The sequence below is a fragment of the Quercus lobata genome, chromosome 8 (assembly GCF_001633185.2).
Source record: "Quercus lobata isolate SW786 chromosome 8, ValleyOak3.0 Primary Assembly, whole genome shotgun sequence".
Classification (NCBI taxonomy): Eukaryota; Viridiplantae; Streptophyta; class Magnoliopsida; order Fagales; family Fagaceae; genus Quercus; species Quercus lobata.
The window spans coordinates 41,389,279-41,415,078 of NC_044911.1; the positions used below are offsets into that span (position 1 = coordinate 41,389,279).

The 25,800-nt window shown below is 33.5% G+C and overlaps 3 protein-coding genes across 6 annotated transcripts; 1 reads left to right on the forward strand and 2 right to left on the reverse strand.

Annotated features, from left to right (window-relative positions):
* Positions 1–2,241: 2,241 nt before the first annotated feature.
* Positions 2,242–5,122, forward strand: LOC115955055 (protein trichome birefringence-like 42). Its single transcript, XM_031073092.1, has 4 exons — positions 2,242–2,739; positions 2,848–3,028; positions 3,199–3,377; positions 4,530–5,122. The coding sequence occupies exons 1-4, from the start codon at positions 2,324–2,326 to the stop codon at positions 5,026–5,028; spliced, it is 1,275 nt and encodes a 424-aa protein (XP_030928952.1). The 5' UTR covers positions 2,242–2,323; the 3' UTR covers positions 5,029–5,122.
* Positions 5,123–6,108: 986 nt separating this feature from the next.
* Positions 6,109–10,896, reverse strand: LOC115957354. 4 transcript variants are annotated; one of them, XM_031075575.1, is made up of 7 exons: positions 10,730–10,896; positions 10,295–10,339; positions 8,384–8,561; positions 7,263–8,013; positions 7,073–7,180; positions 6,745–6,917; positions 6,109–6,672 (listed from the first exon to the last, which is right to left on the reverse strand). In XM_031075575.1, the coding sequence occupies exons 3-7, from the start codon at positions 8,477–8,479 to the stop codon at positions 6,484–6,486; spliced, it is 1,317 nt and encodes a 438-aa protein (XP_030931435.1). In that variant the 5' UTR covers positions 8,480–8,561; positions 10,295–10,339; positions 10,730–10,896; the 3' UTR covers positions 6,109–6,483. The 4 variants fall into 4 exon arrangements, with proteins under 4 accessions (XP_030931435.1, XP_030931434.1, XP_030931437.1 ...); XM_031075574.1 differs by lacking the exon at positions 10,295–10,339; XM_031075577.1 differs by lacking the exons at positions 10,295–10,339; positions 10,730–10,896 and adding an exon at positions 10,629–10,698.
* Positions 10,897–13,918: 3,022 nt separating this feature from the next.
* On the reverse strand, positions 13,919–25,574 carry LOC115955020. The gene is made up of 16 exons (XM_031073048.1): positions 25,240–25,574; positions 25,013–25,125; positions 24,418–24,467; positions 23,173–23,406; positions 22,906–23,058; positions 21,477–21,572; positions 21,369–21,389; positions 19,429–19,440; positions 18,371–18,469; positions 17,528–17,559; positions 17,253–17,353; positions 17,079–17,151; positions 16,908–16,939; positions 14,923–15,013; positions 14,658–14,772; positions 13,919–14,564 (listed from the first exon to the last, which is right to left on the reverse strand). The coding sequence occupies exons 1-16, from the start codon at positions 25,479–25,481 to the stop codon at positions 14,241–14,243; spliced, it is 1,788 nt and encodes a 595-aa protein (XP_030928908.1). The 5' UTR covers positions 25,482–25,574; the 3' UTR covers positions 13,919–14,240.
* Between the last annotated feature and the right edge of the window lie 226 nt (positions 25,575–25,800).

Sequence of the window (25,800 nt, forward strand, 5' to 3'; positions counted from 1 at the left end):
TCTTTAGGAATTAATTATTGCCTACTCGATAATTATCAGAAATTCTTTTTCCAATCCCTGAGTTGAGTATATTCCCAGTTTTGAATTTGTCACTTGGCCATTGGTACAAAGAAGCCAACATTTCCTTGCTTCGTAAAAGCTGATTTTTTTTTAATAAAATAAGATGAAACAAATAGAACAAAGAGGAAAAAGACACAGATTTTAAAATGTTTTTGCCTTTTCATTTGAATTTTTAAAGTCTTTCTTCAATCAACTAGGTGCTTGTTCCTGGTCTTCAAATAGTCATAATTTGCAGTTACACTCAGTTTGTACTACCAAATTTCCAGTACCTAGCTTGTTACTGAGCAGAAAGAAATGTGATAAGTAATTTGCATGACATGACAGTCCTCTCTTTCATTGTCTGTCATACATCGTTGCCATTTTCAAAACAGAACCCCAAAACCATTTTTGTTCATACACCGTTCATCCCTATTCATAACAAGAAATCAAAGTGATGTGATGCTGAAAACTGAAAAGATTCGGAGTTTATTGCACACTTTCAATAGGAAGTCGAAGGTAGGTATGTGTAACTATAGCAATGAATATTATGAATTGTATGTGTCATTATAATTATTACAGCCATTTGATACTTGATAGTGATAAATATGGTATTTTCTAGTATCTTTAATGCAACATATGTTATGCCTTTAAAGTTTGTCCATGATTTGCAAAGGAAAGAAAGAAAAAAAATAATAAAGAATTTGACTTCCCCCAAAAGATTAAACTGTCACTTCCTCTAATATTTGTCAATGTCATATCTATTTATTGTGTATATATACAATATTTTGAGTTTAAAACCAGTATTCATATGAGAAAATGGAGCACATTATTATTGTATTCCCAAATTATTGTATATCTATGCACCAATAAATGTAAAGTAAACTAGGAATCATTACCAATACCACCAAAAAATAAATAAATAAAGAAAAAAGAAAGAGGAAACAAATAAATTGAATTTCAAAGAGTGGAACTGTGGAACCACCAAATGCAGTTCATGAGGTTATTTCTATTTGTATCCAATTCATTCAAATTGAGAAACCATGTAACCTTTAAACCAGGCAATAACTGGTTGATTCAACACCCCCAAAAAAAAGAGAGTTATAACTGGTTGAACGAATTTTTTGTTGGTTGATTAATTTTTGGCTGCAATTTCTCAGTGAAACAACCTCATGAAATCAATGGCATTAATCCTAACCAAATTTTGTTAAGAATGGATATGAAATCAAATTATTGATCCCATTATCAAATTTACCTTCTTCTTCTTTTTTTTTCTTTTTCTTTTTTTCTTTTTTTAGAGAGATTTTCAACCCCATTATTAAATTTACCTAATTTCATTGCAGTTGGAAAATTGGACCCATGGCCTGCTTACAGTTTTCCACACATAGTAATATAAGGATAATGAAGTCAGATATAATAATCCGCTATGATTTTTTTTACCCAGGAAAAGAATACAATAAAAGGAGTAGTTATCATGCTTTTGAGACATACAACTAATACTTTAATACGCTACTGAAAGTTAAACAAATTATCAAGTCCTAATAGAGGGTCAACTTTACCCCTCGAGCCAAGAATCTCAACTACCACCCATAAGGGTGGAAAAGTTCCTATAGTCTTTAATTCTTATTTTTGAGGTGTTTAATTAAATTGCATCGTATATGTCAATCTATTTATGAGGCACATGTCCATTGTCTAAGCTTGAAGAAATGTACATGTTAGTCACCAAAAAAAAAAAAAAAATCTGAAAACAATTTTTAAAAGTAATGATAAATCGATAATTAATAATCCTCCTCTAATTTAAAGTTGAAAAATGAAACCATGTATGGTGTCAAATTTGTTTTGTTATATCTACCACCACCTATGACCTACCTAATATGGAATCAAGTGAGACTGCTTTACCTAAAGCATCTTATACATACTTCTGCTTCCGTAGTTAGTACAATAGAACTAGTCACTAGTTAGTAGTTAACACTTGCCACTTAAATAGTCAAAGACTCAAAGTTCCAAGTCAATTGCATTGAGAAGGCCTGGCTATATTATTCACATTTTACACACAATTTTGTTACCATATCTGTCCCTAATTAAGCACTAAAATCACATCAGTATCCTTAACCAAACTCATTAACAAGTTTTACAATAATTTTATAGCAATAGCAATCAATTGATAAAGATTGGAAACCACCCATGTCGTGGTTGGATGAATATAATCACTTGGTCATTTTGAAACTTGGAACCAGACAAACCATAAACCTGCCTTGAACTATAGAGAAATAGTATCAGTGCAGCCATGGAGATCAGTTCCACTATCAATGACAAATGGATGTTCTGCATATTTGTAAGCTTATTAAGCTGCATCATTCTGCTCTTCTGTCTAAATCAGGGCGATGAAATCGAAAAACTATCAGGTGTTCAAAGCATAGCCTCGTCAATAACATCATCAAATGACTCGGCTCAGCAGCCAGCAGCAAGCATGATTTTTTCACAACCATCAAACATCAGTGAACATGAAAAAGAGACAAAAGAGGAAGAACATAGCTGCAATATCTTTGATGGGAAATGGACTTATGCTCCGAAAGACAGTCCTTTGTATAAGGGATCACAGTGTCCATTTCTTAGTGATCAAGTTAGTTGCCAAAGGAATGGAAGGCCTGATTTTGAATATGAAAATTGGAGTTGGGAAGCAAAGGGGTGTGAAATTCCCAAGTAAGTCAAAAGCTTTCCAACTTCAACTCTGTTTTTACTTCAATATATGCAAGTTCATTCATATTTGACAAGGTTTTTTTTTTTTTTGTTTTTTTGTTTTTTTTTAAGGTTCAATGGTACAGACATGTTAGAGAGACTTAGAGGGAAGAGAGTGATTATAGTTGGAGACTCACTCAACAGAAACATGTGGGAATCTCTGGCTTGCCTTCTTTACTCTTCCATTCCTAATCCTTCTTCAGAAGCCCATGTTCAAGAGACAAATGGTTTCTACAAGGTTATTAGAGCAAAGGTAAGAGGACTGTTTCATCATATCTGTCTCTTCTGAGTATTTCAATAGCACCAGCGTTTATCATTTTTTTTTTTAAGAGAGACCGGAGTTTATCATTGATTGCTCTTAGTGTGGTTCATAAGCCTCTTTATGATAGCTGAATTCTTAAGAAGATGAAAAATATGCGACAGGTCTATAATTGTTCCGTGGAGTTCTATTGGAGCCCCTTTCTAGTAGACTTGGTAGAAAACCAAAAACGTGGTACTAAAACTCTAAAGCTAGAAAAAATTTCATCCTCAGCAAGTAAATGGCGTGGTGCTGATATAATGGTATTTAATACTGGTCACTGGTGGAAGGGGAAACTCAAAGAGTAAGCTTTATAATCTTGTGAGAATTATTATGACATTGTTGTTGAATCCAATTTCTAATTCTGTTTAAACGTTCACAAATAGCTAATATTTCAAACATGAGATAACCTCGTTACCTCACCACAACTAATCCTAAATAATAGGAACCGAATCTTATCTGAATACAATTTGAAAAGAATTCAAATATTCTTTGATCTTTTATTTATCCTAATCTTTCCTCAACTGCTGAATCATTATTTAAACTTCAAAATGAAACTCCATAAGCTGCCGCTTAATTATTTAAACTTCAAATTGAAATTTGAATCTGCAAAGCTTAGTCTTATGCCATGAACATGGGAAAAAAAATTTTGTTGCTATGGGTGAGTTTGGTTTAGCTTTTTGAAACTGGGTTTTTTGAAAATGTAGGGTTTTCAAAAAGTGCGATATGAAATTGGGTTTTTTGAAAAAACTGAATGTTTGGTAAAAACTATTAAAAAGTATTTTTTGAAAAAACTAAGTGTTTGGCTAGCACTTATAAAAGTGATGATTTGAGTGGTAAATTACCAAAAAGAACAATATATATATAAGGGAGTTTATTTCATTTTTAAATCAACTACTTCATAATACTTACTCAAAAAAAAAAAGTTACTTAATAATAATAATAATAAATATATTATTGTCATAATTATTTGTTATTACTATTACTATTATTGGTATTATTTTAATAATGTTAGTTTTTTTTTAGCATCAATTATTTGTTATTCTAAAAATTTTAAACCAAGTATGTTATGTGTCTTACTTTAATAATGTTATCTATTTTTAATAATATCAATATCACTATTTTAATAATGTTTTTGTCTTATTGAATATGGTGTTATCTGTTCTGGCATGATGGTTTGAAGGGGTTTCAAAGGGTAAAGTTGGGTTTTTAATAAAACAAGTGAGCAATTTGGTAATTGAACCAACAATTCCTGAAAGTTGAAGTGACTTTTTTGCAAAAACTAGCCAAGGTCCTTTGGCTTTTTGGGGATCTTGCACTTTTTAAAAAAGAAACTTTCTTGCTAAAACAGCTTTTTAATACTCACCGCATTTTGAACTTTGAAGTAAAAAGTGTTTTTTGTCATTTGAAAGTGCAAACAAACGGGCACTATATCTAATTTGAAAGACATTTGCAGGTTGAATTATTTTTTGTATAGAGGAAAAGTAGTGAGGAAGATGGAGAACGAATTAGCATTGGAGACAGCCATGAAAACTTGGGCTCATTGGATTGATAAGAATGTGGACATGAACAATACCAAGGTATTTTTCCGAAGCATATCACCAGAACACAAAGAGGATCAGTGGTGTTACAATGAAACCAAACACATCATGGATGAGTCCTATGTTGCAACATTTCCCAAGTCATTGGTAGAGATTGTTGAGAGAACAATTGGCAGAATGAGCAAACCAGCGAGGTACTTGAACATCACAAATCTATCTCAATATCGAAGAGATGCACATCCATCAATCTACACATCGAGGCAAGGGAAGCTGTTGACAGTAACACAACGAAGTGATCCGTTGACTTATGCCGATTGCAGCCACTGGTGTTTGCCTGGATTGCCGGATACATGGAACAGGCTAGTGTATGCATCTATGGTCTTAGACAAGTCCAGAGATATTTCTATTTCTTAACATCTAATTGTTTGATCTTGAATTGTTTGCTTGAAAAAATTATTTTCAAATGTGGAAAATAGAAATTCTTAAAAGAGAATTGAATTGTTTGCAATTCACACCTATTGAATTAGTTTTCAGCGGTGCTACAATTTTATTTTATTTTTTTTTAATTTAATTTTACCACTCGTTTAGTGCCAATCTGGGTAATATGTGAACTTGTTTCCGAACCATTCTGATATCGAGCTTTGATAACCTGATGACCCATCCACCGAAAATGTTGATAATGGCAATCATTATGGTAAGGTCTCGTACTGAACATAAACTCATAGATCAAGCCAGTAACGCAAATTTGTCAACAGCAGTTTGGGAAAAGTCTAAACCAGTACTACCCAAAGTTTGAATTGGTTCCCTGGAACATTAATGAAATGTTTTACTCACCCATCTACCCAAAGTAGGTAAATAATGTTTTTATTGGTTTTTCTCAATCTATATATATATATATATATATATATATATATGCCTTAACAGAAGTTTGAAGGATAAGGGATAAAGGACACAAACTTTTCAACTATTTGGCTTTGGAACCAACTACTTGTGTCGTAAATGACATCATTTACAATCTTCAATTGGAATCCCAGCTAAATTTGAAATGAAACCGATTTCATAGTTGAATATTCATTAAATGCTATAAGCAATCCCATATTTGTCTCTTTAGTAATCCCTGATTCAAATAAGGTAGCACTACTTGAAAATGTAAAAACATATGAGAAACAATAGTGAGATGTTTAAGACCGAGAGTAGTCTGTGCATAGGGAAGTATTAACACTCCCACTTCAGTGCCAGTAGCTGGAAGTGAATGACGAAGAGCATTACTTCTCTACTTCACAGTTTCTCCAAGATGAGCCTATAGTATGGTATAAACTATAAAAACAAACTGTTGAGCTTGCTGAGAAAATATTTATATATAGTGCACCTATTAATATGCTTGACCAATTGCTACCCTCTATAATAGCCAAATCCAAGAATCCACAACATGTGCTTCCTCTAACCAGGGTAACACATAAAATCTAAATCTCACTAAGTAGCATGACCAACATATGAAATAAGTCGATTTTGGTAGAACACTTTCATTAAATATGAAGGAGTATTTACTAACAATGCTGAGCATAAGCACAGAGCAAACGTTTGCACATCATATTTGTAAAGTAAATAGACCTGCTTTTAACCCTACACATGGGGTAGTTGGTAGTTGGTAGTTGGTAATTATAATTTATTTCATAAATTTCATCACCATAATGCTAGGTCCTTTTTCCCTTTTTTTAAAACCATTTTACCCACTTCATGTAACTTATATAAGAGGTAGAATGGCTGCCACATTGAATGTCGAGCACAGCACCTTAATCACCTTTTTAGCTTGCAATAGGAGGCTGCATAAGCAGTCACTAATTATTTACAAAGTAAATACTTTTGTATCTAGAGAAGCTCCCACTCAGTTTCATTGAAATCATTAGTTGTGGTTTTCTTCCTGTTCACCAGAGGCGTTGAACTCTCAGCCGTTGCTTTACTTATTTTTCCATCAGACCCATGCCAAACTGCCAGCTGCTCATACTCATGCTTCCTTGCCGACCTTATTCTTGAAGAAAAGGCTTCCTGAATCTTTTTCTGAAAAAGAAAAATGTGCAATTAGAAGCAATTACACACATACACACACATACACATAGCGAGAGAGAGTACCTTGTACGGCCTGCGTTTGCCTTCCTTGTGAGGAACAAAATGAAGTTCATCTCCATCCACAAGAATACAGGTTTCCTCAAGCTTTACCTTAGCATCTTGTTGGGTGGTCTCCACTCCCTGTTCAGAAACAGTACTACTCTCAAGTGCCTCCAAACTCCAGTCATCTGATCTTCCTGCAAATTTTGTAACATGTAAAAATAAGCAATATGAAACAGATCGAGATGCCTCATTGATCCATTTTCAACAACATCAACAAACTCTTCCTCCTTATCTTAATAACAAGGAGGAGAAGATTCATATAAAGCGTCCAGATGAAATGTAATAATACCTGGATGAGACACAAAAACCTCCTTATCAGCAACTTCATTGTACTGTACTAAATCCAGCGAGGAACCAAAAAGAGAAATCGCCCCATTGTTTGTACAAATGTCCGCAGCTGCAAAAACCATTAGTCAAAAGAAAGAAACCAGCAAATGGGAAGAAAAACAACAGCCAATTATGAACAAGGAAATAGTCACCATTTGACTCATCTGAGAGGCCATCAGAGGATGGAGGTCTCATTTCTTTTCCTTCATTTCCAACAGAGTCAACCAAAAAAGTCATATCAGATGATGCACTATGCATTGAGTCATCATTTATATGTTCACTTGCATTTTCAACCTCATTACAACTTTCTGCTATGGAGTCAAACCTTCCAACTTCAACCAAAGCAGGGGCTGAAACTGTAACTGTCTGGTCACATGAAGCCCCCTGATTTTGATTTGAGAGTTCTGATGATGCTCTGCCCACGTCATTTATAGGTGCAATTTCCCCTGACATTTCAGTCTGTGGCAGTTTGTTATTTTCTGGAATTTCTTGGATACCAAGGTTTGACTTGTTATAGATATTCCCATCCCTATGATGTCCTGAAAATGCCTCAGAGCAAGTTCCTTTCACAGAATCCCCAGAAGATAGTTGGCACAAATTATCTACATCACGAACAGCATGAAGAGATCTTGCACAGCCCACATTTTTATTCATACCAGAAATTACTTTTGAATCCTCAGCTTGTTTCCCAACATCAACCCTCAGAGGATCTTTTTTCATACCTACTTTTCGCCTTCTATAGATCCCAACATCAGAATAGCGTTCTCCAGGTAATTCAGAGGCTGGCACTTTCACAGGATCCTCTGAGGATGGGGGAGTAAAATCTTGCACGACATCTGAATAGAACCTTTTAACAGTTGCCCCAACATTCTGAACCTGATCCTCAACATATTTGACAGTGTCCTGTTCCAAAACAATAAAGATAATAATAACCTTAATGTTCAGGGAGGAATGAAACTAGCAAGCCCACCAGTTCAGATGAAGACAGTTGACTCAAACATATCCATGATAAATGGATACAAGCGATCTCATACAGATGATCATAGATCAACTCTCTTGACAAACGAATACTAAAGAAAAGAATCATATGAAGATCAAGTCAATTATGGTCAAAGTATAAAGGATTGGTCTGGAAGTAGCAGCAGTACTTTTACAAGCAGCAGTCATAGGAGTAAGGGACTACTGCTGCTGATAAGCTGCTAGTTCTTAAGAGTCATAATTGGAACTCAGAATGTGGGGGACAGCTAAAGGCTAATTATCCAAAAAGACATACCTGGTACATTATTTCTTCCACCTCCAAGCACATAGCTTCAAACTTTTGATATATGTTCCCAACCCATTTTATACCTTTTGCATCCATTGTGATCATGCATAAACTTTGTTGGAACAGGTTTTTGGACTTCTTCCACTATAGTGTGGTAATGAAAAGGTTACAATTCTTTCAGGTCACACTGCAAGACAAACAACAGGAAAATTAGATGAAACATAGTTGAAGCTAAAAAGAAATGAATTAATCATGTTCTGCTCAGTGAACTATGATAATCTAACCACAGAAATATGTGATTACCATTAACCAAAAAAATAATAATAATAATAAAATATCTTATCATGAAAAAGTGCACTATATAAACCTAATTCATAGTCTGAAGTGTATAACAAAAAAGGAAAAAATAGAATTTGAGAACTTTAGGAAAGCATTAGATACATGTAGGCGGTAGCAACCATTTTCATAAAGACCCAGCTGACATAAAGTGGACAACCAGCAGAACAAATTGTAAGAATCTTGCCAACAAAAAAATATTAACAGGTCTACCAAATTTCCAGTTGCAAAGGAAAAGTATGCAACTTCAGATTGAAAATCATAGTGCATAGAAAAAAGTCACAATGGTTACTGAAAACAGAACCACAATAACTGTGTTCAAATATCAGCTAATCCATAAAAGGCAACACATTTAACTGGGATTGCTATGTTCAGAACAACTAATAGAATTTTCATAGATGACCCACAAAGTTTGAAATTTTGCAACAAGTCGTATAAAATTAAAACAAATCAGTAATTCTCTAAGTGAAACCATATCAATTAGATATGATTCTCAAGGAAACATTTTGAGCTCGTATGGGTATAAACTTACCCACAGGAGTGAAGCAATAGTCAAGACATGCAACACTAGCTGACAGGGATGCAGAGATAGCTTACTGTATATTCAAGGTAACATTAATGCTTTTAATTAAGTTTGTTAATGAGGGCACCATCCCCTGATATCACATATAAAATCCACCAATAAGTTGCATGAATGTAACACTAGCATGTGGGAAGGGATAGCTAATTGTATTCAAGGTAACATCAATCCTTTTACTTTTACTCTTTTGATATATATATATATATATAAGAACAATAATCCTTTTAATAAGGTTTTCTGATGGCACCATCCACTGATAAGGCTGATATTATATATACAATCCATTGTAAGTCACTTGGTGATTAAAAATGACAACAAATATTAATCTTGACATCTTGGCTCTAAAAAATTGGTATCAAATGGACCAACATTGCAATTCCACCAGACAGGCCAAGTTTCAGCCTAATTAAGTTCAAAATAAATCGCTTGACCATTTGTCTCACAAAATAAAATAAAACATGTTCTAAACAACAAAAAGACTCCCAAAAGTTGATGCTAATAACTATTTGCAAGGATCACTTGCATAAGAAGCCAACCAAAATGATCAGATATCATGCCATTGCTCTTAATCAGGATGCCTTGATTATTATTAAAAAATAAAAAATAAAAATAAAAATCAGGATGCCTCATAAATTCCTTAAAGATTGAAAGCTCAAAACTTTAGCCAAAATGATGAGGTATCATGCCATTAGCTATAATCAAGATGCCTCATAAGTGCTTTAAAGAATGCAAGTTCAAAACTTTAGACTTGCTGCAAATTTGCAAAGCCCAAAACACTAAACCTTATGAGATATTCATTCTTTTGCAGTAGGGCAGATACATGAAAAGGGTTTATAAAGAAATTTGTGGGGCAGACGTTTATTACATCACCATGCAAGAGGACTGTTGATGTCTCATATCCGATCATTATTATCTCGAAACAATATTAGCATTCATTCAAACAAAATTAAAAGAAAAAAAAAAGAACAAATAGCATATCTTTTTTCATGAAAAATTCAACCAACCATGGAAAAACTGTACATGAAAGCTCATTCACCAAGAACACCCACCTGAAAACAAAACCTCCGATCATCAAACCCTTCAAGTAATTTAACAAATTCAAACCGGAAGGTCAACCACTTCACCCCCAAAATTCCAAATTTTCTTCACCAATATAAATAAGACTAATTACCCAAAAACCAGAACCAAAACAACATACTTTTTTTTTTTTTAATCTCATCTTCAGCTATGTTTAGACATGATGATCAAAATAAGTCCACCAACAAAAAACAAAAGTTGTTTCAACAGATAAAAAAAAGTAAAGCACATGAAAATTTCAGTAACAGGATTATAGCTTACATGATATGCAAGACTGGATTTTGAATGAAACAAAGGAAATATGATCAAAAAATTAGAAACCCTTTTCCTTATTTAGCTGAAATTGAAGCTTCAAAACTTACGTGTTGTGAGAGATGGCGAAAACCCAGGCCACAAGCCAAAAGCCTGACAGAGATTTTGCATAAAACCCAAATTCAGTTCAGTTTTTATAGGACCAAACAAAATAATAGAAACAAAGCGTTTTAAAAAAAATAGAAATACTATGTCTAGGAGAGAGAAAGAGTTTTGTTTTAAAACAAATGGAAATACAATGTCTAGGAGAGAGAGAGAGAGAGAGAGAGAGAAAACGTATAGACACAGTTCACTTGGGCTTCTTGAAGTCCTGTAAGATTGACACGTGTCTTTTTAAGAAAATTAGGATAGGCAAATCCTTCAAAAAAATATTAAGATAGAGAAGTAAAGGGGCCAAAATATATTGGTAGGCCTTTCCAATTCGTTTTCACTTTTCCGGTGGGTGGGGTCCTCTCATTCTTGTTTATTTTAGGTTTAATTCAGCTTTTCTTTGTTTAGAGTCTAAACTTGATCATGATTTATTTTTGTGTTTTTGGATTTCTTTTCCCCCACTTCTTTTCTTTTTTTGTCTGGTCAACTCCTTTCTATAATTTGTTTTTGGTAAGTTATGTTTTTTTTTTTTTTTTTTTTTTTTTTTTTTTTTTTTTTTTGGGAATAATGTTAAGGGCATTACATATCTTATCTATAAATAATGTCTCACCAATCACAAAAAATTAATTAAGATATTTATCGATCATATTTATTTGAAAACTACTACATTCACAATATTTTCCCGATAAATCTTAGGTGACAGATTGTTACTAGTTTTAATTTGAACAAATTTTGAAATTACCTTTTTTTTCCTCAATATCAGTCATTAACAACTTGCCACCTAGTATTTGTTGTGAAAATATTGTGATCATAGTATTTCTCTATTTATTAACATACTTCTACTTTGTTTTGCATGACCTTTTATTTTTATTCAAAATTAGTAATAAATTTTAACTTTGTCTTTCTTTTACAATATAAGCTTATAAACCACATCAGGAACATTTAAACAAACATATTATTATGTGAGTTACAGTTAACTCAACTGGTAAAATTTCTGATAGTTGTATAAAAAATCTGGGGTTCAATCTCCGCGTACACCAAAAACTGATTGGTGTCTTGGTCGAATGATAATGAGCTATCATTAAGAGTAGACGTCATAGGTTGAAACTCTCTCAAAAAAAAAAAAAAGAACAAACAAACATATTATTATTATTATTAAGAGTTCCGCATCCCATAATTTTTGGTAGTTTATTTGTTAAAGGTGAGATAAAAAGATAAAAGTTAAATTATAAAAAAAAATAAAAAAATTGGGTGAATTTTTGTTGTTTATTTAGTAAAAGATGAGGAAAAGGCCAAAAATTGGAAGCTAAACTAAAATGTCACATTTTCACAACATGAGTTCTTTTTAACACAAAAATGTGTAAAAGACCAATGGAAAAAGTTTAACTTCAAACCTTTGGTTGAATCTCTCTCAACTCATTATATGGCGATTTATAAGATATCTATGTGTATTATCTAAACAAGTCAAACAACTCCTTAAAAAGTCATGCGACTAAAATAATCGTCACATAGTGGATTAGAATAAGATAACTCCAAATTAGTTTGAAACTAAACTATTTTCATGCGTCTTTTACCCATTCAAGGGCAAGGTGTGTTTGGATGTCAAGATTTGAGCACATGGATTTCGATTTGGGTGATCAAAATTCAAATACCTTATTTGGATAGTTAAAAATTGGTCAAAGAGTTAGATTTGAGTCATTTGACAAATCCAACATTAGTTTCAAATCTTTGAATTTGAAATAACTTTTAAATTCATAGAATTTTAGAATTCCATAAGACTTCAATATTTATAGATTTGGAATTAAGGTATTTCAAATTCATCACTTTAAAATTCAAATTCAAATCAAAATCCAAATTTAAGTATCCAAATGCAGGAAGGATATTTGTGCATTTGAATTATAAAAACAAAATCTTAAAGAGTAGGAATTTATAAACACAAAATCTTGTAGTAAGCATTAAAGTATGATGCTGTTTTAGCTTTGAAGCAAGAAACTCGGATAATAGACAGTTGTACAAATCGTCTAATTCCTTTGGCTAATTAGTTTCCCTTTCCCAACAGAGCTTTATGCAGGTGAAGAAATTAATTAGTCAGGCAATTTTTCAATTTAAAAAAGCAAAAGATAATTTAACAAGAGCGATGTGTATGGGTGTATATAAGAATTATACTCTTTTGAAGACATGGCTTATACTCCATGAAAGCACAAAAGCATTTTGCATCTATATTCACATGCATCCCACATCACGTCATCTTCGCAAGATTTATGTGCTTCGTCGAATGATATTTCACATTTATGCCTTTTCTTTTCTTTTCTTTTCTTTTCTTTTCTCCCTTCCTGTTCTCCAAGCATTTGACCTCATCAAAGTTGTTGAGTAATCCTAATAATAATAGAAATGGAATAACAATCTAAGGCAACTAGTATAGTGTAGATATTGCCATTCCATCATCGGGTACAATACACTCATGCCCAATAGTCAATACAACTGGAGCTAAGCTTGAGCAAATTTGTTTGCCATGGGAATTTTTTTTTTTTTTTTTTTTTCTTTGCTGAATGTTTTCCATTGGAATCCTTTATACTTATTACGTATCTGCTTAAGAAGTACCATTAGCTAGTTTTGATCAATTCATCCTTGCTGTCTTTCCCTTCATTATGCACTGAAGTCCTAGTAGCCCTGGCACACAATATTCAGTTGCATTCTATAACTTACGCTTCTTTTTGTCCTTTTTGTCTTAAACATAAGAAGGTTTCAGAGAATAATCCAATAACATTCAAACAAATCAAATAGAAATGGAGTATAGAGCAAGAACCGATAAGGACATAGAAATTGGAAACTAAGAACAATGAGTGAGAGAGAGAGAACAAGATCATCATATATACAGAAAAAAAGGGAAGATCATTCACAAAAAAGAGCAACTACATAAAAAATAACCACCACTAGAATTCAACCAAATTTAGTAATTTACTGGGAAATGCGTATAGACCACAAAAGGAGATAAAAACAAGAGTGACAACGCCAGAACAACTCCTTCAGACATCACTAATAGTTAAGCTTGGTGGTAAATCATTGGAATACGATTTACGAGTGATGGATTGGAGTGTTATAGTCGAAAAGGAAGGATGAAGACATATCTGGAAAAGAAAGAGGCTTAATTATTGCCAGACTGCACTCAACTTCATTCTGATGTTAATGTAACTAAAGATATAAGTTCATTTTGTCTACTTTAGGATAATTTTAAACACCACACAAAGGTAAGGCGGTTTGCATTCCCCATATACTGGATCTTGTAAGAAACAAATAAATAAAATGACCCGCATCATCAAAGTTCAGTCTCTAACTAACTCCAAATTGTGTAGTATTTACCAGATATTTACCAGACCAAAGGAAATTTTGAAATGTAAGTACCTAAGCTATCACAAATCCCAAACCATTAAAACCAGGGAAGAATTTGAGCACAAGTATAAAATATCAGTATCATAGACCATGTGACCCAGCTGCTTGAAAATCCCCAAAATCATCATCTGCTATATCCTGTTGGCTGTGACTTTCAGAAGAAGTTAGCTCTTTAGCCTCTTCTTTTGTTGATTCTGGGGCCTCATCTTTGGAAGTTCCCTCAAGATTGAAATTTGGTGGCCCATTTGTTGGAGACTTCTGGACAGTAACAGCAGGAGAAAGTGGTGCTGGGGGAGGAGGTGGTGGTTTGATCGGAATTATGGACTCTTTCCGGTTACCCTTTTCCTCTGAGGGATTGTTCAAACTCTGGTCAAAAAATTTTGACTTCACACAACTACCACTTTTCTGTTGACATTAAAAAAGGGTTAAATTCAACCAAAATAATGAAAATTCGACATTATTCATTCAATATAACAGTCAAATGAAAATGACACTCACGTTGCTCTTCAGTTGGAGCACAAGAGTCTCGCCATCTTTTAAACTGTAATCTACTGAAGAAGCCTGCTGGTAATGTTGTTCCATCTCTTCTGCAGTTTTCTTTTTGTTCAGATACCTTCAAGACAATTTAGGATGAATCAGTTTTACTCATTGAAATTGATCTTCTAAGCCAGCATGAATTAAGAAACCAGCAGTTCAAACACATTTGAAGATAAAAAGCATAGGATAAAAAGGCAAAAATTGCATATAGTAGATAGGAAGATACTTCATGTGATCATGCAGGGCTGCTTGGAAATCATAAGCTTCTGTTCTTTCTCGAAACCCTAAGCCAATGAAAGCATGCCGAAGACGACCACCTGCATAACCTCAAGATGAATGAGGAGCATAATAAAAAAGATCATGAAAAAAAGAATGAAGTACAGAGCAAAGGCACATATAGCATCAAAAATAGGGGGTTCAAACATTTTTCAAATGGGCATCAAGATCAGTATATTTGATGTTCAGTTCTTTTATGAGGATTTGAGAGGGCTTAAAGCCTATTATTTTCACTTGGGAAGAGTACTTAGGATGCTAAAGTACCATGAAAGGTTTTTTTTGGGCTCGGGTAGCCACCATGGGAAGGATTTTAATAGTTGATAACCTGATTAAAAGGAACATTATTATAGAATATGGTTATTCCATATGTAAACTACAGTGGCAAAGCAGTTGGTTTCTTGTTATTACATTGTCCATTGCATGCAGCATCAAGCATGTGTTAACCTTTTTTTTCTTTTTTTCCTCTGTTCTTTGGGATTCATTAGGGGATGAAAAGAAAGGTAGTTGAGCAGTTGAAGGTCTTCTTTGTTGAAAGGGATGCATGGTCACCATAAAGGTTTTTTGATATCGAGTGTTGTCCCCATTAATATTATGTGGACTACTTGGCCTGAATGAAATACCTGGACTTTCAACAGAAAGGAAATTTCAGTGAACAAGTTAAAACCTTTGTTTGTACAATCTTCATATTAACTGATGACTGCTTTGGGCAGTCTACCATCTTCTTTTCTGGATTTTCTTGATTTTTCAAAATGCTTATCATAATTTTTAAGGTTCTCTTGTATACTTCCTGTATATTTGAGGACAGCACTCCCTTTAAATTTTTATATAAGTTCTTACTAATCAAAAAGAAAAATCACAGAAAATATTATATTTTCTAAAAGGCAGGGTTAACAGTTGCGAAAAGCATACAATCAACACAAATGGCTAATATCGAACTGAATTTAATATTTGATTCCTAAACCTATGACCCTACACTAAAAGGATATTAGTACAGAAAATAAAAATATTCAACTATTGTTGGAATTATACACATAACAGTAGCAGCCCCATGTATGTAGCAGGCAATGAGCGTTGCCTCTTTAACAAATCTGTTTATTCTTAAAAACACCAAGATCAGGTAAAGGCAGGTTCTCATGCTGAGTGGTGGTAGGCATAGTGATTATGGTAGAAGAATCATTTTACTGTAGTGACAAGCCTTGACTCCTTTTTATCGTTTTTCCTCTCCTTTTATCTCCTATTCTTTCCTCTAAAGGTTGCCTTTTCTTTTCTTTGGGTGGTGATGCAAAAAGCACAAAGAAAATTTTATTTTTAGTGTTGTTTAATTTTAGGTGTCAATTGGATTTTATTTTAGGTATTATTAGTTAATTAGGTTATTCATATTTTATTTTATTTCCCAGAGTCAGGTTTATTTTTGTAATGTAATAATTGAGTTTTCCAGGGTCAATTAAAATTACGGTTAAGTCCTACTAGTCTACATAAATAGACTATTGTACTCCAATGGAAACAAGTTGACAGTTTGCTCCATTAATAAAATTTTAGACAAAATTTTCTCAATGGTATGGTGTGAATTCCAACCAAACCGTAGGTGCTAATTCCTAGGTTTTTTCTTTCTTGCTTGGTGACGGAGCTAAGCAAGCCTAGATACGGATTCCTTGGTCATTTTATTTTCTGTTCTTCAATTTACAGTGTTGCATTAGTTTTGGTTGGTACTGCATCAGGTGGGGTGGGGGAGGGGGGGAAATCTAACTTGAGATTCTTTTTTTTTTAAATTATTTATTTTAAAAAATAAGTATGTAACTCAAAATTCAGTTATGAATGGAAAATAGAAATTTAGACAATCATTTCGATTTTTGTAATGGCTAAATAGTCAAATGGTATAACTATTCAATAAAAATAAAAAAGAAAAATAAAGAAACAAGAGGCATAGTTGCTTACCAATGTTCTCTTCTATGCGAAGAACAAAATATCTGCCAGAGAAAGAATTATTATTTAGACATCCTACAGTTGCTGAATAGTAATATTAACATTTAGAAAATGTAGCTGCACTGTCCAACATTTATAGTCCAACAAAGATGGGCTTTAACTTCAGTGAGAAAAAGAATCAACCTGCTGCTATCAATTACAGGTTCCACTGGATGTGGCTCACCATTTCTCAAAAAAGCCCGAGCATATAGTTCACCTATTTCAGATATATAAGATTATTGTTGAACAAATAATAGTTATTTCTGAGGTATATGAACCTTACAGGTTGCTCCTTTAGCAAATTAAATATGATCTTACCTGTGGTCTTGTCTTCAAGTCTGATAATGCATTCTTCTCCCTTGCTAATAACTTTCAACATGCCCTCCCATGCCCATTTGTTGACATCCCACTCATCAGCCCTGAAAATGAACATCAGAGGCATAAACATTGATCCCCAATTTTTGGTAAGAATTGGACAAAGCATAACACGAAGTAATTTAGCTTCTTTAAGCGCTGAAAAACAGTAGAAATTTCAATATATCAAAGATCCTTTAGATATTAGGCATCACATTTTAACAAGTTAAGAAAAAAACCTGTAGGAAGCTGCACTTTTCCTTGGTGGAATCTACAAAACAGAAAAAACAACATAACAATAAACTTAACAGAACAATATTTCAAAGTCATCCATATCAGAACTTAAAGAGAAATTCCTAGTAATTTAAGTGTCATAGAGAACTAAGAAACTGTTATGTACATACAAATTTGATTCAAACACAAGAAGATATTTGTCTCTGTGCGTCATCTATTCTAAATTTTATGGAAGTGCAGACTTAGTGAATGTAGTGATCTCATAACTAAAAACCTAAGATCTTTAACAAGTAACTCAATACCCAAAACCCTGTCTGATTCATGGAACAACCTAAACATAACTAATCTAGCAAACAATAGTCAATGTAAATAAAAGCTAAAGAATACCACATGTATCACAAGGGCATAGATTTCTTGTAACCAATCCCAAATTCATTGTCACAACAGTTGTTTTAACAACTTAAAACTTCTTCTTCACCCAACATTACTAAAAATAAACAGTTCAAAACACAATCTTGATCAGTGACATTGATAATCATCAAGAATTAAAACAAAAATCCTATTGATTCCCATGTAAACCATTAACAAAAAAACATTGTTTTTAAAAGGTCAATGAATTGCAACAATGCAATTGATTTCAAAGAAACCCATTAACAAAACTACACAGGAACAACAAACCCAGTGAATTATAAAGAAATTACACTGAATTAAAGGAAACCCATTTACAAAATCAAAGCACAAATAACAGAAAACCCAATGCTTCACGACAAAAATGCTATTGATTTCAATAAAACCCAGATAGAGAAATACAAAAAGAGTAGAGAAAAAAAGCACAGATTTTGACTTACTATGTAGACGTAACATTCAGGGACTTGGAAGAGAATAAGCTCTATTGCTTCAGTTTCTTCATTCACATCCACGCTTTCATCACCCTTAGATTTCTTCTCCTCCTCTTTTTCCATGAGAGAGAGAGAGAGAGAGAGAGAGAGAAATGAGAAATTGAATATGGGTTTGGGATCTGAAGCTGAACTTTGGGGGGACTAGATTGTAATTTGGTAAAATTCTTTTGGTTTTTTTAGAAACTTTGAGAAAGTTTTACAGGAAGGAAGAAGGTCGGTTTCAGTCACCCAAATTCTCAGAACAACTACAAGGACGAAGCAGCAAAGAAAGGGGTAGTGCCTCAGTGTTTTGCACCACGATTATTTAGAGCCGTTTGATCACATTACTTTTTGTTATCAGAGACTGTGTCTCATGGGACTTGTTGATTGAATAAAAGTCGTGCAAGGGACGGTCTGGATCTTTGATGGAGTCAATATCTGGATATTGGTGGATTGGTTTACTTTATTTTTATTAAGAAAAAAAAAAAACGATAAAGGTTTGCTTGATTTTCAAGGAAAAGAAAGCTTTTGATTATAGGGGAATATCCACTGGAATAGTTATGATTTGGTTGTTGGATTAATGGAATAGATGGATTGGAAGAAATAGATGCAAAACCAAAAGTTTTTTTCTTTTTCTTTTTTTTTTTTTTTAAGCAAATTGATGAAGGTCTTTTGGATGAGTTAGGTTAGCTAACTTCTAAATTTTTTCTTCTAAAAAAATTGTTAGCTAACTCGGGTTTTTTTTTTTTTTTTTTTTTTTTTGGGGGGGGGGGGGGGGAAGAGAGAGAAAACAGGATTGAAATTTTATTAAAGCATAGTTAAATCAAAACTACAACATTTGCAATGTCTGGTGGAGTATCTCCATCTCCATATAGACCCAAAAGTAAAACCTCAACTTTTGGGGTATTTTATACATACATTTTTTATATGAAAAAAGTTTGGTTCATATTTGGAGTTATCTTATTCCATTCCAATCTACTAGTATGATACAAATTTTTTTTTTTTTTGACAAATGAGAGTATCCAAACATTTTCGAGTATCTGTTATGTATATACAGTCTCCTTCTACCACATACACTAAGTTTTTATAAGGAGAAATCCTTTAAGGGTGGCTCCAAGATGCTAGCAAAGAGGTTTTGAATCCAAATCCTATGAACATCATGAGATACTACGAAATATGAATTACTAAACTAATCTCTTGGGGTTTAATATGTGGTAGTTGAAGAGACCATTTATATATAAATTTAGTAACATAACTTCTTTAATGAATGATGTGACCTATTTAAAAATAATAGTTTTAATATTTTGCTATATAATAGATTGGAAAAAAATAGTTTCAAACATATTATGAGCCAAATTTCTATCCATTTTATATACATCATATACACAAATATTGTATAATCTGACTCTTCTTGGACATTTAAAATAAGGGTATTGATTTAATTAAGAGTTTTCTAAAAAAAATTTTACAAAATATAAATATTAGAAATTAAAATTGATTTTGTAGAGGGGAAAAAGTTCTATTTTTCACTCAGAATTATGAAGAACAAAATGAAAAATAATAAGGAAAACGCGTCAATTTTGCGTGCGTTTGGACTGGGCGTTTTGTCCAATTCGTGCGTCTGCATTTTTTTAGTGGATCCCATAGATTATATTCATAGATCCACAAAAATTAGCAAAACACAGATTTTTAGGTAAATTTAGGTCCATAGTACTATTCACACTTTTAAAAATTATTTTGCTACATTATTTTCAGTAATAAATTTTCAATTTTCAACAAATAAGCAGTATCCAAATACAACATTTATTGCTTTTTCATTAGTTATTTTCAATATGATGTAACTGAGAATGAATTTTCTTTCCATGTAAAAAATGTTATTTTCGTTGCTACACGTGCCCATTAACTATTGAAAGCGGTACGAAAATGAACATCATCACACCAGAAAAATATCAAATGCGTTTCAACTAAAATTATGTTCCAAAGTCCAATAAATTTGCTTACAAGTTACAACACGCATCACTTTCTCCCAAAAAAAAAAAAAAAAAAAAAAAAAAGTTACAACACGCCTCAAGTTCTGTCCAACTAGGTAATACCCAAATACAGCTCAAGAAACAAACTTGATGCGTAAAAAATATGTATCCTTGAGAGAGTTTTCAGTAGAGTTCTCAATTTACAAACATAAAATAAAGAGCTAACAAAGCAATCTGATGCCAACTAAACAAGCAAGAAAACTCACTTGACATTCTGTGAAGTACATTTAACAATAGGGACTCAAGGAACAAACAAAATGTTAAATGAATAACCCTCAGAAATAGGTTCAAGGCACATATGTTCCATGATGTCAAACTTGTATATTTATGCAGTTAAGCTGTGGCCCTTAGACTTGGAGCCAATAGATTCTCAATTGGAGCTAAATGTGATGGGTTAATGAGGCACTGTTGCAGTCACTGTCCTGTGTCTTGGGTCAGTGAGAACTGTGTGTACATTAACAAATCCAGCTTCTCTCAATGTTGCTTCCAGATCAGTCAGGTAGTATTCATCTAGGAATGGTTCAGTGCTCTTCAACAAAGTGAACAGAACTGGAGACAATTCCTACAATAGATGAAAAACCATAAGACATAGACCCTAAGATTATTGATGAACTTAAAATTAATCAATGCCACCAAAGTATGCCAGTTTCTATGGTATGCTGAGGTTCAAGTAAACTTTCATAATGTTTTGAGCTTCCAAAATTTTTTGGCAATTTTTTCAACACTTTTTAGTCTCAAGATTCCAAATAACTATTCAAAATCTTCCAGTTAAAGATTGAGTAAACTCCTGTGTTTCGATTACTTTCCTTTCTAATAGAAAATATTGTAGAAAGAAATATAAAATTTTGTATTCTTAAATTAAGTTTGTTATGCAAAGATTTACTATACTAAACTGCCGTAATAGAAACAGAATCATATTAGAAGAATTGAGATCATACCTGAAGGATCTTTGACTTTGGCTGCACAGAGAGCAAAACTAAAATGAGTGATGTTATAGCAGTAGAACATATTATTAAGAATTAAGGATTTATGATATGAAAATTTACTGAATTATCCGTCAAGGCAACTGTGCCTCCTGGTCGAAGGAGACGGAATGCTTCCTTCACTAAATTGACTATTGCATTTTCAGGACATTCATGAAGCTGCATAGAAATTAGGGAGTCAGAAGCATATGTATCTGCAAATATTTCTTATGATGAGGAGCTTTACAGAAAGCAAGTCAAACAGATTTTTAGAGCACTTTCTTTATTTTTTTTTCAAGGAAATTTTCAAGTACCCAAGATTTTACGTCCTGTAAACTAGATAGGAGCATTCCCTCAGTTAAATGGGTGATTATTGTACATTCTGAAATGATTTTTCTGGTAATCCATCTCATGGGGAGCATCCGTTGCAATTCTTTCAGGACGTTGGACATAGATTCTTCAGCACATCAGAATGTATTTTTGGTAATATAAATTTAGAGTTGTCTGTCAGAACTACACAAAGCTCAAGAATATCTATATCCAAGACTCAAGTTCAATTGTAAGGCTTTACTACTTGTTATCTTACAAAAGTTTATTGCGATTTGTAATGAAACAAAATAAAAATATACAAATGAGAAGTAGACTAAGTAAGTTTTCCTCCAGAACTGCAGAGGCCAATCTCAGCACTCATAAAGGTCCACCTTTGCCAAAGAAGTTCTAAGCAAGTTTTCCTCCAGAACCTAAGATTATTCAATGCAAGCCCCCTTTTGTACATGGAAGAGTCACCCTCTATCATTATAGGGGGCATCCCAGGTATAAAAGATTCCCAAGACCTTGATGTAGAGCAATTGCTTTACCTTTTATATCACTTTTAAAAATTTGCAAATCATAAGAAAGGTATGGAACCCTCAGGGTTCAGTTTCACATGAACCATCAACAATTACATAATCCTATGGTTTAGGTCTCCTAAAATATGTCTTTAAGAATTGTGCTAGAGTCTTACAACTATTGTACTTCACATCCATTACTCTCTGTCTCTCTCTCATATAAAGACATGCATATGGACATAATTTAGGTCAATAACTGGTAACAAACTGAGCAAGAACCGGAAAATAGCTACATATTGTAATTTGTTCTAGATGTCTACTTTTTTGTATTGGATAGGAATGAGTTACCTTTACTGAATGCTTCCATTTAGCACGTTTAAGAATATAAGAGAAAAGGCTATCATTTAAATTGACACAACACTAGAACTACGTTCAATGTGGTTCTGAATCTTACATGGGTTTCAATAGTACGACTCTCCTAACAAGTCTAACCTAGCCTTTTTGTTTGCTATCATCCCTCTCTCAAATCTAAAAAGGCATATATGACTTTTTAGATTACACCAACAGTGCTTTAAGTTCTACAATTCTTGTTAACTACAAAAACAGGATATTCATATTTCACCAATAAAAACTAAGCAGAATTGTTGAAAACTCAAGACAGATACTAGGTAGACAACAACGCATACCACATAAGCCATGGAAACAAGGTCAAAGGAGTTGGACAACAAGCCCGTGTCCTCCCCTTTTGCATGAATCCAGATTATTGGATTCTTTCTTGGGGATCTTTTCTTTTCCTTAAATTGAGCTACAGCAAGAAAGTAAGGTGACAAATCTAGACCCTGCAGCAAATGTATCAAGACATAACTTAAGCTCAATAGTGACATATAAATTATTACAAATTTCAATATTATAGTTAATTGAAATATCACTTCCAGATTGAAAATTGTACTCACTGTGACTTTAGCTGATGGAAAGTTGTCAGCAAGATAGCCTGTGCTGACACCAACTGAGCATCCAACATCTAAGATGTCCCTGATCGTGGAATTTCCGGAGTACTGCAGATGATGCTGCTCAATTGCTTGAAGCCAATTTCCACGTATTATTTCATTAGCTTCATCTAAGGAAGAAGCATCAGGTATTGCTCGTCTTGCCATTGACATTGTTGCAGCCTCTGCTTCTGCCGCAGCCTGCCAATAGATGAGCAATGTTTTTAAGGATTATCCTGTATTTGAACTATCTTATTTTTCAAACTGATAATAGCTCATTATACAACTTCATTTACATAATTTCCTTTATAAAAATTATATTAGCAGCAAGAGGGTCTCAGTGTAATAGTAAAGGTAGGTACATATTGTCACTAACAAGAACTTAATCATTTTGACAGAACATAAGCAAATGGTAAGTTAATAAGCATCGTTCATGTGGGGACAATAATTTTGAATTTCTAATCAAACCTGTGAAATGGCATTATATGAAAAAATAATAATAATAATAAAACATGTAATTCAGTGGAAAATCCCACCAATCTTAAACAGAAATACTGTATGTGATTCACTATAAAAGCAGGAGACACCAAGCTAAAATAGACCCCATTTGTCCCTTGAAAGAGAATTGAAGCTTTTTTACATGAACATATCTAAGGGACACATATTTGGCCGTATGCAAACATGTTGACAAGCCCAACCAACAAACTCTGAAAAGTGAAAACATAGAGCATCAGCATAAGTATATATTATTATATATGTGATTCTCTCTTTTCCTTTTCATTCATTCATTTCATCTCTCTCCTATCCTCATAATTACTATAAGGCTGTAGAGTAATTTTAGGATTCTATTGATTTGTTACTACCAAAAAAAAGTCAATTCTATGAACCCACCCTCTTGGACATAAGTCAAAAGATTCAATTGAGTATTCCCGAAAATTCTAAGTGTGATGTGCGTATAAGCGCATCAAAGTACAAAACCAGGCAAGGCTTCTAGTACCCATGTTAGGTGGATGAAACTGTTTTCTGCAATATTAAAGAGTTTAGAACATTATACTGAACTGATTAGGTACTAATTTGGGTCCACTAAACCTCATCCTTCAGAGCAAACAGAACTAATCCAAAACATACAAAAATACAAGTGAATGTTTTCCAATTGTCAAATAGAGAAGTACAAACATATAAACAAGCTCAGAATAAAGTTCAAAATTTTACCAGCCATGAAAGGTTGCCCTCATCATATGCATGAAAAGAATTCAGGTAATCTGTACAATAAACGGTCACTTTAGATATTTTTAGAATGTAAGCAGTCACTTCATAATTAACTGGTTGAATTAGAATAAAGATGACTAGCAAGTGATAGCTCCTTCATCGCCCACTCCCTTACATTAACAACGACACTGATGATAATAATAATTAATAAGATGATAACTATTATTCCAAAAGTTTACACTATTAGGAAATGTCGAATTTAATAATTTAATCTAACACTCCCCATTTACATGTAGGCCTAAACTGTCCTTATTAAGTAAGGTTCACCCTGCATTATTTAGTACAGTGGTCACTCCACTGAATAAGTGCTTGTGAGGTGTGGAGTTGGGTTCAAGTCTCCATAAGAGAGGGTAAGGTTCAACACGTGGGTTTTTTTTTTTTTTTTTTTTTTTTTTTTAAATGAGGGTAAGGTGAAGATAGGTTTGAACCCAAAATTAATAAATAGAAAATTTAATCATATAATTTAATTTAACAGGAAAGAAAAACTGATAAATGCAAAACGGAAAAGAAATTGGGCATTGATGAAATAGAGAATTACAATCTGGGTATACAAGTGAAGGGTTCTGAACGCGCTCCAACTCCTTATATACATCTGATTCTAGAATCTCCTTTGTCATTTCCCTCCATGGAATGTTCTTCTTCTCAGCTGTACTGTTTCACCCACATCCCAAAATCACTTCCAAAACCCAAGAAAATAAGTGTATGCGACTCTGAGTGTGTGTGTGTGTGTGTGAGAGAGAGAGAGAGAGAGAGAGAGAGAGAGACCTGATGAGGACATTTCTAGCCCCGAGCTTGAGCAGAGAGTAGAGGGGCTTGAAGGAAATGATAGTTCGAACAAGACGAGAGAGTGGGGTCTGACCAACCCACTTGGGGCTCTCTAACTGTCCCTCCTCGTACTCGTATGAAGCTGCCATTGCAACCATCCCAGTCCCATAGCCTCTTCTACTTCTTGCATGGCTTTTGACTGAGCTAAGAGATAGGTTGTGAGTAGGTGCACACAATGCCATTGGAGACTCAAGAGTCAAGAGAGACAGAGACAGAGACAGAGAGAGTGAGACACAGAGGAATGGAAGTAACGGACTAACGGTAATTCTTGACTGTAACAGATGAAGACTAAGCTTATCTGATATCCTCTAGTCCATCTATGATATCACTCCACGTGGATTTTTTTAATAATATTATTGAACCTAATATTTATTAAAAATCCACGTGGAGTGATATCATAGGTGGACTAGAGATGATGAGGTGAAGGAAGATCTCATGGATATCAGATCGCAAGTCATATAAAATGCATCAATTATTAGTATTCTACACATCACTCAAACC